The following is a 17561-nucleotide window of genomic DNA, read 5'->3' on the forward strand; positions in this document are numbered from 1 at the left end:
TCCTCAAGAGCACAATTAAGTGACCTGGAATTCCCATTCTTCACAATGTTATCCATAGTTTGTTATGATCCACACAGTTGAATGCCTTTGCATAGTCAATAAAACATAGGTAAAGATCCTTCTGGTATTATCTACTTTCAGCCAGGATCCATCTGACTTCAGTGATGATATCCCGGATTCTACGTCCACTTCTGAATCCAGCCAGAATTTCTCATAGTTCCCTGTCGACATACTGCTGCAGTTACTTTGAATGATCTTCAGAAAATTTTGCTTGCATGTGATATTAATGATATTGTTCGATAATTTACAAATTAGTAAGTACGCAAAAATCAGCCCATGTATACCGTGCTTATTGTGTAATCTGGCCCTGATGAAAGAAAAATCAGAGAAAGGAAAAGGATTGGAATACAAGAGAAAAACAAGAGGATCGGTTTTGGCTTGTCCTAGAAGCAGCTGACCCTACTTCCCGCTCGCCTCACCACTGTCACTTTGCCTATCTTCATAAGAACCTTGACAATCAGATATAAAACAGCTTTGGGGAAGCATAACTAGCCCCAAGAAGGGAAAAATGTGTTGGTCCAAGTTCAATCTCTGTAAGATTAAGGTCTATAAACAATTATCGACCAAGTCTTGTGTTAGATAATGTTTATAAGAACGAAATAGGATACAGAGATAACAGATGTAAAAAAAAAAAAAGACAAAAATATGTAAATTACAACTTTAACAGAATTGTTAATTCAGAATTATGCAGCCTGCTACAGGATAAATCAAAAAGGAAAGTAACAAAGGCTTCTGTCAAGGAGGTAAAGGAGATTAGGTGCTACACTTCCAAAGAGGGAGAAATCTTTTTGATGAGATAGAGCAGGAATGAACTCTAAGCTAATAGCCATAAGGAAGGTGGAGAAGATGAAAAAGGACGCTGTCTTCAGGAGACAAGCATGGACATAAGGAATGTGGCAACAAGGAGGTGTGGCAAATGATGAGCTGGGAACAATAACTAGACCAGCTGAATTTGAGGTTGGGAACAGGGTCTTCATGCAAGAGTAGAGTAAAAGACATGGTTGGAGAGGCAGGTAGAAGATAGACATGGGAGGGTCTTAACTGTCAGAGTAAGAAGCACAGGCTTCACTTTCATAATATAAACAGTAATATGATGTTAGACGTATGTGATGTACTTTATACTTTTCGACTGTCCTTTGATACCTTGCCATCTTTCGTCAGGAAACCTTTCTTTGGGTCTAACAGCTGGGGGCTGATGATCCCATCCCAGACAAAAGATCTTACTCTCTACAACACAGCTGGCACAAAGCATTTGTTACCATACATTTCGAACCATTAGGAAAAAGACTCTGGCATTGGAGGGGGAGCCTGAGGTTGAGAAGATGATTATTACCCACCTGGTGGGTGATGAAAAGGGCACCCCAATAGGAAGCCAGAAAAAGGAGGGGCAAGTGGAGAGGAGAGCAGGGCCACTTCCTTGCCTGAGCCTACTGATTCAACCGTGGATAAGAATGTTCTATGGGGAGGGGCAGATCATCAAGGAGTTTTTTGGAGGCGCCTCAACTGCATATGTAATTATTTTATGTATGTCCAAATCAATTTCACCGACTTTTTCTGCAAGTGGCCATCATTTGGAGTCTTCTTTGGCACTTTTCCTCCACTCCTCATGTTCAGGTTTTCCCATCTCTCCTCACGTAGTCTGTTCTTGCTCCTGTTCCTCTGTGTTCCCGTTACAGGGATTTCGCCAGTTAGAGCCGCTGCCGCAAATAGCCAATTCTTGAGACAGGGGTGAGGTGGGTAGCAAGAGCTTTATTAGATATAGCGGTATATGGAGACGGAGGGGAATGATCTCCTCCTAAAGTCGTCTGTCTCACCAGACTACCGATGCGTTTGGGTTTTTAAGGGAAAAGGGGCCGTAAGCTTTAGGGACTTGTGGAATGTGCGCTCTCTTTCTTCTGTTTGGTTTCGGTGGTCGTACCTCAAACATGTTGATCTTGTCCTGCCATTATCCCATCAGCTCAGGGGGTAGCTGGCATCATTCTTCGTCTTATTTGACATCAATATCACTTGTTTTCCACAGTCTTAGAGGAAACATTGGTTAACACTTAACCATTTGGGAAGCTAACATCAGGATCTTACTTGGGAGGCAGGGATGGGCTAGGGGAGGGAAAGGAGAGAAAGAAGAAAGAAGGAAAAAAAATTGGCTCAGGTACTGTTCAAGATATGGCTGAGCAGCCTGTTTCATTCCCATTCCCGTCAGCACACCTTGTCCGCTCATGGCTGGGTCACTGTGAGGGGCTCTTCTCTCCTCCACTCACCCTGCTCTTCCTCAGGAGCTCTGCATCTGCCCATCCAATCAGTTCCCAGGATTTCCACCGTCCCCACGTGCCCTCCCTGGGCAGTGTCCTGACAGTGTTCTGTCCAGTGGATCTTGCTCCGTTTCTCTGAGTCGCTGAGACCATTCCCACCCTGAGGACCATTCTGTGCTCCCTATTAACCTAAGGAATTAATTTATGATATAATCACAGATTATGAAAACACTGATGTACAAAAATATTCTAGGAACTGTGGTTATAATGTCATAATCATCAAAATAATAAAATATCCTCAATGGAATTATAGTTAAATTAACTAGCTGTGGAATAAAAAAAAAATTTTTTTTTGAGAGTTATTAAAAATGAAGTTTTAGCAAAATAATTTATGACATGGAGAAATGTTCAACACATAGTAAGTGAAAAGAATCAAACTACTAAATAATACATACACGTGGTGATTTTAAATCATGTCCACAGGTTCTTTGATGCTTCTCCCTTTACGAGCTATAGTTGAACGAGGGCTGGTGTCAACTCTAATGAATAGGCTATGGCAGAAGTTACAGTGTGTGACCTCTAAGGCTACATCATAAAAACCACGCTCTCTCAGATTGCTTGCTCTGGGGGAAGCCACTAGGACACCCAAGAGTCCTATGGAGAAGTCCCTGTGCCAAGGAACTGAGGCCTCCTGCCAACAGCCAGCAAGGAACTGAGGCTTCTGCAGTAGCCATGTGATGGAGCCATCTTGTCAGCAGATCCTCAGCTCCAGTCGATCCTAATGATGCCTGCAGCCCCATGAGAGACCCCAAGCCACACTCCTCAGCTAAGACACCCTCAAATTCCTAACCCACATACACAGTCAAGTTGTAAGTGTTTGTAACTTTAGCTGCAAGCAGTGGAGATAATTTGTGGGCAACAATAGATAACTAATATAATATACATGTCTCACTGAGAACCAGTCACCCCAAATCCACTCCTCCATCCCTCCCTCCTTCCTCCTTTTCATAATTCATCTATTTACGCTTAATAAAATGTACTAACACTTCAAGAGTGATATCTGTAGATGATGGAATAATCAGTGGGTTTTCGGACATACGTATTTGGGATCCTTTTAATCTTCTACATCAAACATGTCTAACTGTATTATACAGAATAAATAACATTTTAAAATAGGTGTTTTGCCCTTTTATAAGAAAAGCCTCTTTAATACTGAGAAAATTTGCTTCAGTGTAAATCTCTCTCATAACACATAAAATACTTAAAAGCAAGTGCTGTCTACAAGAGTACTATAAATTTCTTTAGCTCAGGAGACACACCTACTCCTGAAAGGGGAATGCCTGACAGCTTCCTGAAGGAGCAGTCACCTACCCACATTTACAGCATTGTATCTTTTTTTTTACAGGCTAACATGTGAGCAGCCATCTAAAATACTCCACTGGTCTCACCCCATCTGGAGCAAGGGAGAATGAAGAAAACCAAAGACACAGGGAAAGATTAGTGCAAAGGACTAATGGATCACAGGTACCACAGCCTCCACCAGACAGAGTCGAACATAACTAGGTGGTGCTCGGTTATCTCCACTGACTGCTCTGACAGGGATCACAACAGAGGGTCCTGGACAGAGCTGGAGGACAATGTAGAACAAAATTCTAACTCACAAAAAAAGACCAAACTTACTGGTCTGACAGAAACTGAAGAAACCCTGATAGTATGGCCTCTGGACACCCTTTTAACTCAGTCCTGAAGTCACTCCTGAAGTTCGCCCTTCAGCCAAAGATTCCTGTTAAAACCCCTGGCCCTCGAGTTGATTCCAACACCCAGTAACCCTATAGGACAGAGTAGACCTGCCCCATAGAGTTTCCAAGAAGTGCCTGGTGGATTCGAACTGCCAACCTTTTGGTTAGCAGCGGTAGCACTTAACCACTAACTACATCACCAGGGTTTCCAGCCAAAGATTAGACAGGCCCATAAAACAAAACGAGACTAAATGGGCACATCAGCCCAGGGGCAAGGACAAGAAGGCAGAAGGGGACAGGAAAGCTGTTAATGGGGAACCCAAGGTCAACAAGGGGAGAGTGTTGACATACTGTAGGGTTGGCAACCAATGCCACAAAACAATATGTGTATTAATTGTTTAATGATAAACTAATTTGCTCTGTAACCCTTCATTTATAGCATACTAAAACAACAACAGGATTACATATTCAATGTCACTATACACTGGGTTTTGGGATATGCTAAAAAAAAAAAAAAAAAAGAACCAAACGCATTGCTATGGAGTCGATTCTGACTCATAGTGCTACACACAAACTTGAATGCATAACTTTGAGGCAGAGTCTGAGACAGTGGAGAGGTGGGGCTCTGCAGAGATTGTGGGCGCTAAGGCACCAGCAGGAAATAGTCACATGCTTTCAGTAAGTTTGGCTTTAGTACAAAGCACCTGAGGATGTTTTATTTCTTTAAAGAGGCTTAAAGGAAAGTATTGCGTATCCTGGAGATAGATAATCTACAAGCCAAAAATTCACATCCTGGCAAGTATTTTAAATATTCAATGAACAGGAAGGAAACCTGGCAGTGGGTCTCTTTTTGTTTGTTTCTCTCCCTTTCTTAGCCAAGAACAATACACTCCTTGGAAGAACCGGAGAAGTGGCCTGGAGCTGAGGATAAATAAATGTTAAATCCAGGAGAGCTGGAGGAGATAAGGGAGATGGAAAAGGGAGCTGGGCTGCCATAGATAGAATCCAGGCACCAGGCCTCCTTCAAATTTATTTTTAATTTTGTTTCAAAGCTATCATTCCCACAACTTCAGTGCGGGCAGGGAATGGGTCTGTCTTCACTCAGCACTAGCACATGCTTGGGGTCAGAGTAGGTGTCACGTATGTTGAACCCAGTCCTACGAGCCCAGCACACAGGGCACCCAGGCCAATCCATTTGGTGTTTGGGCACCACTGGCTCGGAAACATTGCCCAACAACCAACAATCCTGTTTCTGGTCCTAAGCTCACCAAGTGATTTCACTTCTGCTTTCAAAGGAGAAGGATTTTGTAACAAGGGATCTTTCATCTCTTCCATTTAGTCTGCATCATCAAATGTGAAATGTCTTAAAATGGTACTATAACTGACTTTCAATACAGGTTTTCTTAACAAAGTATTTTTACACGCACTGTATTAGCAAATCTCACAAGCCTTGCAGGATACAAAGCTCAGCACCACTGAATCACCCCCTTTCCCTCCCAGTGCCCCCTGCTAAGTGCCTTTCCCTGGAGCAGGCTACCCTACAATGCTGCCCAACAGGAAGTGGAAGGAGGGTCATGGGCTTGGGAACAGCAAGATGGAAACCCTGGCAGCAGTCCACAGATATCAGAAGCCTCACCGAGATAATGGCAGATAAAAGAAATTTTGAACGATGGAGGTGACAGGATCTGGTAACTACTTTGCTCTGACAAATAAGGGAGAAGCAGTCGAAGATGATTTGGACATGTGCCTGTGAATCTGTTGAAAAGAAAGATGGCATTGTCCCGATGTGAATGGTGACCCCAGATTTCAAAACATAGTTCTTGTAACCAGGGGAAGACATTCAGAGAGTCATAAAGATATCACTGGACTTGAGTTCGTTCATCTATAAAATAACATGTTTGAACAATGTAATCAGAGCTATGCCACACTTTTTCTTCTAGATCTCACTGTGTAAAAAAAAAAAAAAAAAAAAAAAGCAAAAACTGTACAGTGCTCCAAGCATTTTATCCTGTAGAACTTTAATTATATGAAATTACAGAGGAAAGGTAACTTTATCAGAGCGTATGTTCTCATTATTACTTGCCATGGTGGACCCATGTATGCAAAATAGATCTGCTCCGTAGAGCTTTCAAGGCTGTGACCTATAGGAAGCAGATGGTCAGCCTGTGTTCTAATTTGCCTCTGGGTGGGTTTGAACCACAAGGCTTTCCGTTAGTGTTCAAGTGCTTAACCATTTGCGCCACTCGGGACTTTTCCGAGAATTATGACAGAGTTTAAATGACAATTATTCTGAGATTGAGAAATAATTTAGAACACCCCATATTCTCTGACTGAACTATGGGCTGGATCTTATATTGCCAGGAACTCAGCTCATGTTGTGCTCCTGCAAGTCCCGCAGCTGAGCTGCCCAGACTGAAGGAGATGCTCCCCTTGGTGGAAATGTTGCCTGGCAGCTCCTCCCAGAAGCAGGAGTCCTGTGCACTTTCCCGGGGCAGGAAAAGGTTCCATGGGCCACACCTACCATCAGGCACAGAGCCCGGAAGGGGGGCACCTCACTTCACAATGTCTCCGAGCTAGTTTGAGCCCCAGCTCCCCCTCACTGTCCTCTGCACCCAACTTCCCACTAAAGTCTTTATATGGTGCACGTGGTAGTTCTCAGCTCTGCCCAGGGTTGAGGGAACTCTGTGCGACTCCTAAGAAAAAAAAAAAAATTAAGAGGGAGGGAGATTTACAAAAGCAACCCTGGTGACGCAATGGCTAAGAGCTTGACTACTAACCCAAAGTCCAAGTTCCAAGGAACCCACCAGCGATTCAGGGAGAAAAACTTTAGTCAATCAGCTCCCACAAAGATAAAAAAAAAAAAAAATTTTTTTTTTTTTTTTTTTTACAGCCTAGGAAACCCTGTGGGGCATTTCTACTCTGTCCTATAGGGTCCCTGTGAGTTAGAATCGATCGAAGGCACACATCTACAACAATTTTTGAAAGACAAGGGAAGATACACAAGGTGAATAAAGAAGGAGCTTGCAGTACAAGTTTGAAAAGTGTGAATTCATTCTTTTCTATATAGTCTATGCATGTCTAGTGTGTGCCTGGAAAACGTCACTACCTGTGCTGCTTTCTGGGAACAGTGCCAACCCGCCAAAACCCTCCGAAGAGCAGGCTGCAATGGTTTCGTCAGTGCTTGCGCGACCTCGCCCTGATTGCGAAATTGCGGGAATACCACCGGAGCTGGCACCCCTGCTCTCATCTTTAGCAGAGAAGCCAGGAGGGCGGCGCGGAAGCACAAGGCTGTCTGGTGGAGAAGTCTCCGCACCCTGCGACATACACAGATTGAATCGTGACAGATTTTGCAGGTCTTAAAACTGCCAGGCCAGTCAGGACAGTGTGGGAAAAAAAAAAAAAATTTTTTTTAAAGTCACGTCGAAGCGGGGAGCGAGCGCTCTGGCAGCTCCCGGAGCGGGGGCCAGGGCAGGGCGCGCCCCGGGAACCAGGATGTCGTGGGGAGCCAGGCCTCCGCTACACAGCTCCGGGAATGCGCTCGGCAGCCACAAGATCCTTATCTTCGTCGCCTTGAGTGCATTGCTACTGGTAAGTGACCCGCCACGGTTCCTGGCTCCGGACAGATGCGCCGGGTGTACCGAGGGCCGGCATAGGGAGTGGGGTCCCCTGCGGACTGGCGGGGGGCTCGCCTGGCTCTTCTGGAGCCGGGACTTGCCCGGGCAAGACAACTCCGTCGGCGGAGTGAGGGCAGAGCGGGGGCCGGGGCCGGGCTGACCCACCCAGGCCGAGCCGGGGCAGAGTGGGTCGCCACCTCCCAGCTCCTCTGCCCGGCTCGTCGAGTTCAGCGACCCCCGGAGTGAATTTCAAAACTCACGGAGAGAGCGAGTGGAGTCGTCCTGCGCTGGCCGCGGAGGGACCGCCTTCCTGCTGGGGAGCGACACAGGGAGCCTCTTCTTCATTCGTCCTTCTTTCTTACCTAACTTTTTTATACAAATGTTTTCAATACCAAAACGTACTCCTTGCAAAGTGGCGAAAAATGCCGGCAGCCAAAAGTAACTTTTCCTCCGCGCTCCTGGGCACCTTCACTTCCTCCCGCCCCGCCCCCCTCAGTGAGCGGCGTCTCCGGTTCCTCCAGCCATTTTCTTGTACAGGGACGTGTATGGGCCGTTGTTCACGATGGCAGAGTCAGGATTCCGGGGCTGGACCCCTAGACCCGGGGCAGGGCTGCCGAGGCTCCGGTTCTGACAGAGCTCTGAGAGGAGAACTCTGTACTCGCGCTCATGCTGAGGAAACTTTGTGGGGAGAGATGACCTAGGAGACAGATCACATACTTCCACTTCTTTTCCAGGCGAATCGAGGCTCCTGCCAATAGCACTTTTAAAGTTTATGTTAAAAAAAAAAAAAATTAAGTGCCCAAACAGGGTTACTGGAATCATGGAATTTTAATTTTTTTCATTTAACAAATTGTCGCTAAATTCAGAAATACAAGTTTTGTGGTTACAAAATGATAGTGAATTTCTAAAATAGCATATAAAATAGGACCCATGTTTAACGCTGCTTGATGAGTCACTCAGTTCAGTAACCTGCCTGTCTCCAGAGCTGATGTGAGGATGAGGTGTGTAATGAGGTTTTTGGGAATGTGAGGCCCAGGCCTTCTTGCATTGCAGACACGGTCTTATCCCCCATGAGTCTTGACCTTTCTATTCATCCACAGGCACAATTGCTTTTTCAAAATTCTAAAGTTATATATATAAAACATTAGATGTTTGTGTTATTGCATTCAGATTTATCTTATTCTCTTTAACTTTAGGGTAGTATTTTATAGCATGGGTGAAGCAGATACCAACAAACCCAGTTTATATTACCATCTCCTCTTATGGACAGCTTTTTTCTTTCTTATATTCCGCTTTGTCTTTTGTGATTCCAACTACATTGTAGTAAATATCCTTGTCTCTATCATGTGTTCACATATCCATCTGCAGTCTGCCACTGGCTGACTCAGTAGAAGTACAAATGCTGTTCAGTGGTTTAAATAATTTTAGAATTTTGTTTAGATGTTGCCAAATTGTCCTCCCAAGGAAGGTTGTATCAATTAAAAAAAATTTTTTTTATGGTGCTTTAAGTGCTTTATGTTTACAGCTCAAGTTAGTTTCTCATACAAAAATTTATACACACATTGTTCTGTGACCCTAGTTGCTATTCCTATAATGTGACAGCAGACCCCTCCTTTCCACCCCGGATTTCCCGTGTCCATTCAGCCAGCTTCTGTCCCTTTCTGCCTTCTCACCTCACCTCCAGACAAGAGCTGCGCCTTCAGTCTTATGCATCTACTTGAACTAAGGAGCACACTCTTCACGAGTATCATTTTATGTACTGTCTTATAGTCCAGTCTAATCTTCGTCTGAAGAGTTGGCTTCGGAAATGGGTTTAGTTCTGGGTTAACAGAGAGTCTGGGGGCCATGTCTTCCAGGGTTCCTCCAGTCTCACACAGATCATTAAGTCTGGTCTTTTTAACTAGAATTTGAGTTCTGCACCCCAATTTTCTCCTGCTCCATCAGGGACTCTCTGTTCTGTTCCTTGTCAGGGTGGTCAATGGTGGTAGCTGGGCACAATCTAGTTCTGGTCGCAAGCTGATGGAGTCTCTGGTTTATGTGGCCCCTTTTGTCTCTTGCGCGAATATTTTCCCTGTGTCTTTGGTGTTCTTGGCTCCAGGTGGGTTGGGACCAACTGATGCATCTTAGATGGCCGCTCGCTAGCTTTTAAGACCCCAAAGCCACTCACCAAATTGGAATGCAGAACAATTTCTTAGTGCCTTTGTTATACCAGTTGACCTAGATGTTCCCTGAAACCATGGTCCCCAGACCCCTGCTACTCTGTCCCTTGAAGTATCTGGTTATGTTCAGGAAACTTCTTAGCTTTTGATTTAGTCCAGTTGTGCTGACCTCCCCTGTATTGTGTGTTGTCCTTGCCTTCAGCTAAGATAGTTCTTGTCTACTGTCAACTTAGTGAATGCCCCCCTCCCTCCCTTACCACCCTTGTAACCGTCAAAAAAATGTTTTCTTTTGTGTTTAAACCTTTCCTTGAGTTCTTATACGGGTGGTCTTATACAATAATTGTCTTTTTACAACTGACTAATTTCCCTCAGCATAATGCCTTCCAGATTCATCCATGATATGAGATGTTTCATGGATTCATCGTTGTTCTTTATCGTTGCATTCATATCCTTTGCCCATTTTTTAAATTGGTTATTTGTCTTTTTGTTGTTGAGGTTTTGCAGTATCTTATAGATTTGAGAGATTAGACGCTGATTGGATAAGTCGTAGCCAAAATTTTTTTCCCAGTCCGTAGGTTGTCTTTGGAAGAGCATGAGTGTTTGATTTTTAGGAGCTCCCAGTTATCTAATTTCTCTTCTGGCATTTGTGCATTGTTAGTTATGGTTTTTTTTGTTGTTGCTGTTTTTGCAATGTGTTAGGGCTCCTAGCGTTGTCCCTATTTTTTCTTCCATGATCTTTCTTGTTTTAGAGTTTATATTTAGGTCTTTGATCCATTTTGAGTTAGTTTTTGTGTGTGGTGTGAGGTATGGGTCTTGTTTCATTTTTTTGCAGATGGATATCCATTATGCCAGCACCATTTGGTAAAGAGACTGTCTTTTCCCTATTGAACGGATGTTGGGTCTTTGTCAAATATTAGCTGCTTATAGGTGGATAAATTTACCTCTGGATTCTGAATTCTGTTCCATTGGTGTATGTATCTGTGGATGTACCAGTACCAGGCTGTTTTGACTACCATGGCAGTGTAATGGGTTCTAAAATCAGGTAGTGTGAGGCCTCCCACTTTGTTCTTCTTCAGTAATGCTTTACTTATTCAAGTCCTTTTCCCTTTCCATATGAAGTTGGTGATTGTTTCTCCATCTCATTAAAAAATGTCGTTGGAAGGATTGCATTGTATCTGTAGATCGCTTTGGGTACAATAGACATTTTCACAATGCCGAGTCTTCCTGTTCATGTGCAAGGTATGTTTTTCCACTTATGTAGGTCTGTTTTGGTTTCTCGTAGTAGTGTCTTGTACTTTTCTTTGTATAGGTCTTTTACGTCCATGGTTAGATTTATTCCTAAGTATTTTATCTCCTTGGGGACTATTGTAAGTGGTATTGATTTGGTGATTTCCTCTTCAAAGTTGTCGTTGTTGGTGTTAGAGGAATCCTACTGATTTTTGTATGTTTATCTTGTATGCTGATACTTGGCTGAAATCTATTAGTTCCAGTAGTTTTCTTGTGGATTCTTCTGGGTTTTCTGTGTGTAAGAGCATATCATCTGCAAATAAGTATACTTTTACTTCTTCGTTACTAATTTGGATGTGCTTTATTTCTTTTTCTAGCCTAAGTGCTCTGGCTAGGACCTCCAGCCTAATGTTGAATAAGAGTGGTGATAAACGGCATCCTTGTCTGGTTCCCTTTCTCAAGCGGAATGCTTTCAAACCCTCTCCATTTAGGATGATGTTGGCTATTGGCTTTGTATAAATGCCCTTTATTGTGTTGAGGAATTTCCCTTCTATTCTTATTTTGCTGAGAGTTTTTATCGTGAATAGGCATTGGACTTTGTCGAATGCCTTTTCTGCATCAGTTGATAAGATTCTGTTACTCTTGTCTTTTGTTTTATTTAGTGACGGATTACTTTGATTGTTTTTCTAATGTTGAGCCATCCTTGCATACTTGGTAGGAATCGCACTTGGTTGTGGTGAATTCTATTGGCTAGAATTTTGTTAGGGATTTTTGTGTCTGTGTTCATGAGGCATATTGGTCTGCAATTTTCTTTTTTTTGTGGTGTCTTTACCTAATTTTGGTATCAGAATTATGTTGGCTTCATAGAATGAGTTTGGGAGTATTCCATCCTTTTGTATGCTCTGAAATACCCTTAGCAGTAGTGGTGTTAGCTCTTCTCTGAAAGTTTGGTAGGATTCTCCAGTGAAGCCATCAGGGACAGGGCTTTTTTGTGTTGGGAGTTTTTTAATTACTGTTATTTTGATCTATTTCTTTTTGTGTTCTTGACAGTTTCTTTGTTCCACTTAATTTTCTATGTTGAGTGTTTTTTCTTTATGTGTTTTCTTTTCATTGTGTTGATTTTGTATTTACTGAGTCTTTACGTTTTTCTTGTTTTTTATTTTGATGTGTAGGATTGTTAGTTTCCTCTGTGGTTACCTTAATATCTACCTCTATTTTTTTCCAAGTTTAAACGAATATTTTATTTTATTTCTTGATATCACCTTGACTTCCTCTTCATATGAATAAAGGAACTAACTACATTATTTAGTCCCTCTTTTTTGTTTTAATGTTGTCATCTTTTACATATTGTTATCTCTGTTTCCCTATTTTCAGTGTTTTTGCTTTGGTTTATTTTTGTGACATCCTTATCTAGGTTGATAGCTGGTTGTGCTATCCTGTGTTCTAGCCTTGGGTTGTTATCCGATGTTAGTGATTTTTCTAACCAGAGGACTCATTTTAGTATTTCTTGTAATTTTGGCTTGGTTTTTACAAATTCCCTTAACTTCTGTTTATCTGGAAATACCCTAATTTTGCCCTCATGTTTGAGAGACAGTTTTGCTGGGTATATAATTCTTGGCTGGGAATGTTTTTCCTTCAAGGCTTTATATATGTCATCCCATTGCCTTCATGCCTGCATAGTTTCTGCTAAGTAGTCAGAGCTTAGTCTTACTGACTCTCCTTGTAGATGACTTTTCATTTATCCCTAGGTGCTCTTAAAATTCTCCTATCTTTGGTTTTGGCAAGTTTGATTGTAATATGTCTTGATGAATTTCTTTTGGGATCTACCTTGTGTGGGGTTTGATAAGCTTCTTGGATAGATATCTTCCTGTCTTTCATAATATCAGGAAAGTTTTTTGCCAACAAATCTTCAACAATTCTCTTGGTATTTTCTGTTATTCCCCCTGTTCTGGTACTCCAATCACTCGTAGGTTTGATAGAGTCCTACATAATTCTTAGGGTTTCTTCATTTTCTAAAATTCTTTTATCTGATTTTTCCTCCAGTAAGTTGGTATGAAGTGCTTTATTTTCAATCTCACTAACTCTGACTTCCATTGCCTCAATTCTGTTCCTATGATTTCCTATTGAGTTTTCTAATTCTGAAATTTTATTGTTAATTTTTTGGACTTCTGTTTGCTGTCTCTTTATGGATTCTTAAAAAAAAAAAAAAAAAAACAACCTGTTAAATTTATCATTATGCTCTTGGGTAACCTTCTTAAGTTCCTCTATTGCCTCGTCTGTGTGTTTCTTGGCTTGTTCTGCATTTTGCCTGATCTCCTTCCTGATCTCTTGAAGAGCTCTGTATATTAATATTTTGAATTCTACCCCCAATAATTCCAAGCCGCTTTCCTCTGGACGGTGTTTTGATTCTTTGTTTTGGTCACTTGCTAAAGCCATTGTGGTCAGCCTCTTTATGTGATTTGATATTGACTGTTGTCTCCAAGCCACTGATAAGTTATTATATTTGTTTATTTTATGTTTGCTTACTGTGTCCTACCTTCCTGTTTTGTTTTGTTCTGATACGCCTAAATAGGCTGATCATGTGAGCTAGTTTGATTATTGGTGTCTTTGAAGCTCTGACATCCTGTCACCAGGTAGTTAGAGCTGTTACTACATATGTGAGCCCAGGAGTCTGTTTACTTTTCTTTTATGGATTCAGTTCAGGTGTCCAGGTGTGAGGTGCAGGCTCTCACCTACAGCCCTAGATGGGCAGGGGTGATTGGAGTAGGCACAGGTATCTTGCTGTAGTAGGGGGTCATGCACTGAACAAGGCAGGGGGCTGACAGTTGCTCCTGAGTGTCTGGAAGGAAAGCGTGTCCCTATTCCCTAGAGTGCGTAGGTGGGTGGGTTTTTCAGACAGACTGAAATGTTGTTGGCTGTAAGGACTGGGAGGCACCACTTATTCTTGGGTCCCTGTGAAGGGTGGCTAGGTAGCATGGGTGGAGCCACCAGTCCTCAGGCCCCCGATGTGGGTAGGTGAGGAACCTATTTAATGGACAGGGTGGTGTCAAATGCCACAGAACTGCCATTACCCCTTATAACTGATACAGTTGAAAATAGGCTTCAGGTATATACCCTGTTGTACTGTGCTAATGAGGGCCTATGCTGTTGAAATGCACCCACACAGTTCTGTGCAGGGGTGAAAGGCATTCAAAGTCCATGGGACCCCTTATGCCTGTGCCTAGGCAAAGGGGCTGTGCCTGCCCTGAGTTCCCAGATTAAGGAAGCTGGCAGATTATTTTTTCCTGTTTGTTAATTTGTTCCCTCCTCAAAGCTGAGAGAATGGCTCAGGTCATGCAACGGGTCCTACTTCCAGCCCAGGGGGCATGGCAGTGGCTGAAGCCAGACTGAACCTGGTGGAGAGCAGAGAGAGGGCAGGTAAATGGGAGAGAGATTCTTTCCAAAGGGGGTGTTTTTTTGATCACGTGGTAAGTTAGACACTACTCCCTTTCTCACTGGTTCTGGAGGCTTGAGCAGACTCTCTACCGTTCAGTCTCTCCTGATGTGGAAACTCATCCTGAGTGCCACTGCTTGGCTCTCTGTGCATGCCAGCTGATCCAGCCTGCAGGGTGCTGGTGCAGGCCAGGTCAGGCCTGGCAACTCCTCGCTGCTTCTGAACCATCTCGCCCTTCCCCTGCTGCTTGGTCTGATTCCTCAACTTTGCCTTAGATGTTCAGGACACCTAGATTATCATATGTAATCGATTCACTTGTTTTTTCGGGTCTTCATTGTAAGAGGGACCACAGGAAGAGTCTGACTGCTCTGCCATCTTGGCCCTGCCTCTAGGTTGTATCAATTTTATACTCACCTAGAGTACTCAAGTGTGCCTCTTTCCCTTCACTCTTGCTACACTGAATTTTAATTCTTTGCTTGTCTGAGAGGTAAGAAATGGAACTCCACAGTGCTCTCTTTTTGATTCCTGGTGCTATTAGAGATTTTCAAGGACCTCTGAGTTTCCTGAAATTGGAAGCAGATGAGCCAAGAATCCCCAGATTGATCAACAGAGGAGTTTTGGGGAGGCTGGTAAGGGAGGCTGGAATCTAGGCTCTACACTTGAAAACTGTGTCACCTGGGGTGATACTGCCACCCAGTCATGCCTGTACAAAGGTAATAATGTCTTTTTGCTTGGGCTGTTAAAGGATGACATCAGATGAGGTCCAGTGCTAAGTTCATTTCCTGAGCTGAGATCCTTATAAGTAGTGATATGATCTAATTTCTGTGCTAGGTCCTTACTCCCAGGTCCCTCTGTATCAAAGTAAGAATTGTGAACTTCTGAAGGCTCGGAAACACAGACATTTGGACTGTAATAGAATCTTGATATTGGAGGCTGGAGACAGCTGGGCCCTGATGTTTCTTTCTAGCTTTGTGACCCTGATGAGGGCCCTGTGTCTCCATTGTAAGATATGAGAAGACCAAAGTATTTATTGGCCTTTTGTAAACAGTTGTGAACTGTGTTGGCAGATGTGTGAGGTTGTGTAGGAGGACAAATCACATCAGAGTTTGTGTCTGTCACTCTGGTGCTGGAATGGCCACATGGCACAGTTTTCTCTTTTCCAGCAGGAGCTGCCACCTGCTTGTATTGGCACCTTGACAACAGCACCCAGAGGTTGAGGAAAGTCGCTTCTAGAGAATAGAATGGAGAGTATGAAAGAGGGGGTCAAGGAGGAATACAGAGGAACCTAAAAAATTAAGTGATGGCATCTAAAATGTGTCTAAAAATCATTTCAGTGTCTTTGCGGTGAGCACCTTGCACAGGTTACAGTTTGATGAGTGAATATCTTTAGGTTTAAATGCTTGGTCATTATTTATTCAAATATTTTGTCTGTTGTCTATGCCTTCACAGATCTTCCAATTATATTTGTTGGAATGCTTGGTACTGTCCCAGAACTCTCTGAAGATTTGCTAATTTTTTTTCCAGCAGTTTTCTCTCTTGGGTTTCATTTTGGTTCATTTCTATTGCCCTCTCTTCAAATTCATTGGTCTTCTGTGAAGTGTCAAATCTGTTGTTAATCCTATCCAGTCTATTTTTCATCTCAGATATTATATGTTTTCAAATCTCTGGAAATTTCCTTTGGATCATTTTAATATCTTCCCTCTCTCTCCTGATCATGTTCATGTTTTCTTTCACATCCTGGAACATATGTATGTGAGTAATAGCTGTTTTTATTACATGTTCATCAATTCTATTGTCACTGGAATTTTCTGGGTTGTTTCTGTTGATTGTTTTTTCTCCTGGTTTTGGGTGATATTTTCTGGTTTCTTCCATGCCTCACAATTTCTATATTGAATGACAGACATTGTGATTTTACTGGATTTTGTCGTGCTCCTTTAAAGAGTATTGAGTGTTGTTCTGGTGCACAGTTTTAAAAAATGGAGGATCAGTTCCACCCTTCAAAGGCTAGTGGCTCTCTCATAAACAATTCCCAGCCCTGAATTTGCCTTGGTAATTGTTCACCCTGTAGGTTTCTGATGGTTCTCCTCTCAGCCTGGGGCAATTTCTCCTCCTGCAGGCTCAGATAGGTTCTCAGACACAGGGTAGAGGTGTCACTCTGCAAATCTCCAGAGCCCTCTCTGTGTTGCTTTTTCCTTTCTAGTGTTCTGTACTACATATCACCTCCTTGAACTCCTAACCCTGTATCCTCCACAGAGTCCACAGGTCTCTGTTTGGGCTCCCATCCCTGTACTACAGCTTGGACACTGTCCTTAGGCAGTGAGCTGAGGCAATTTTTAGTCTCACCTCACTTCCTTCCTGGAGTGGAGTGCAGTTATTCACGCATCAGTCATTGATGAACTCTCCACTCTGGGAAAGGTCTATCCTGGACCCTGGGGTGGGAAACAAATGACTTCTGTGTGAATCCTGCTCCCTGGGAGCGTACAGTCTTCTAGAGAACGTGAGACCAGAGACCTAACTAACTAAAATAAGGTAGCATAAGGGAAGTACAAGAAATTCTACCACCACTGTCGCACCCAGTGGTGATACTTGGGTTGGTGTCACCCAGTGGAGTAACTCATGGTGTCACCCCCTCCCACAAACCTCCTCCCTACCAGACCTTACAGAACTCCTAGTAATGTTTATTATCAATTTTAATCATAGAATAATATGTGATAGATATAGTTGTAAATTGCTTAAATGTAATAATTCTTAGATTATATGAATACTAACAACAAAATTGTTTTGTAAAATCTTTGTACACTATTAGTAACTAACAGGAAGACTTTTTTTTAATTTTTCATCTTCTTTTCCTTTAATTACTACCTCATTCTCAAAAAAGTCATTTATATAGGTTTACAAATACTAATTACATTATTGCAGCTAACACACTAAAAAATTTGACAAAATCAGCAACTATAACAACACTGGCAGCAACGAAAACAGCAGCTCGAGTTTATAGTGCATGTAGAGGAACCAGGTGATTTGAAGCATTATCGTAATTAGGTAATTATGACAGCTCTGACTGGAGTGCATTAGAAGGT

General features: G+C 42.7%; 1 protein-coding gene across 1 annotated transcript in view; it reads left to right on the forward strand.

Moving 5' to 3' along the window:
* Positions 1-7133: 7133 nt before the first annotated feature.
* TNFRSF10B (TNF receptor superfamily member 10b) overlaps positions 7134-17561 on the forward strand; it is a 39262-nt gene continuing 28834 nt past the window's right edge. The window contains exon 1 of the mRNA XM_049865143.1: positions 7134-7636. Coding sequence (XP_049721100.1) covers positions 7541-7636 — 96 coding nt within the window. The 5' untranslated portion in view covers positions 7134-7540. The remainder of the gene's footprint in view (positions 7637-17561) is intronic.

This window comes from Elephas maximus, chromosome 22 (genome assembly GCF_024166365.1).
Source record: "Elephas maximus indicus isolate mEleMax1 chromosome 22, mEleMax1 primary haplotype, whole genome shotgun sequence".
Classification (NCBI taxonomy): Eukaryota; Metazoa; Chordata; class Mammalia; order Proboscidea; family Elephantidae; genus Elephas; species Elephas maximus.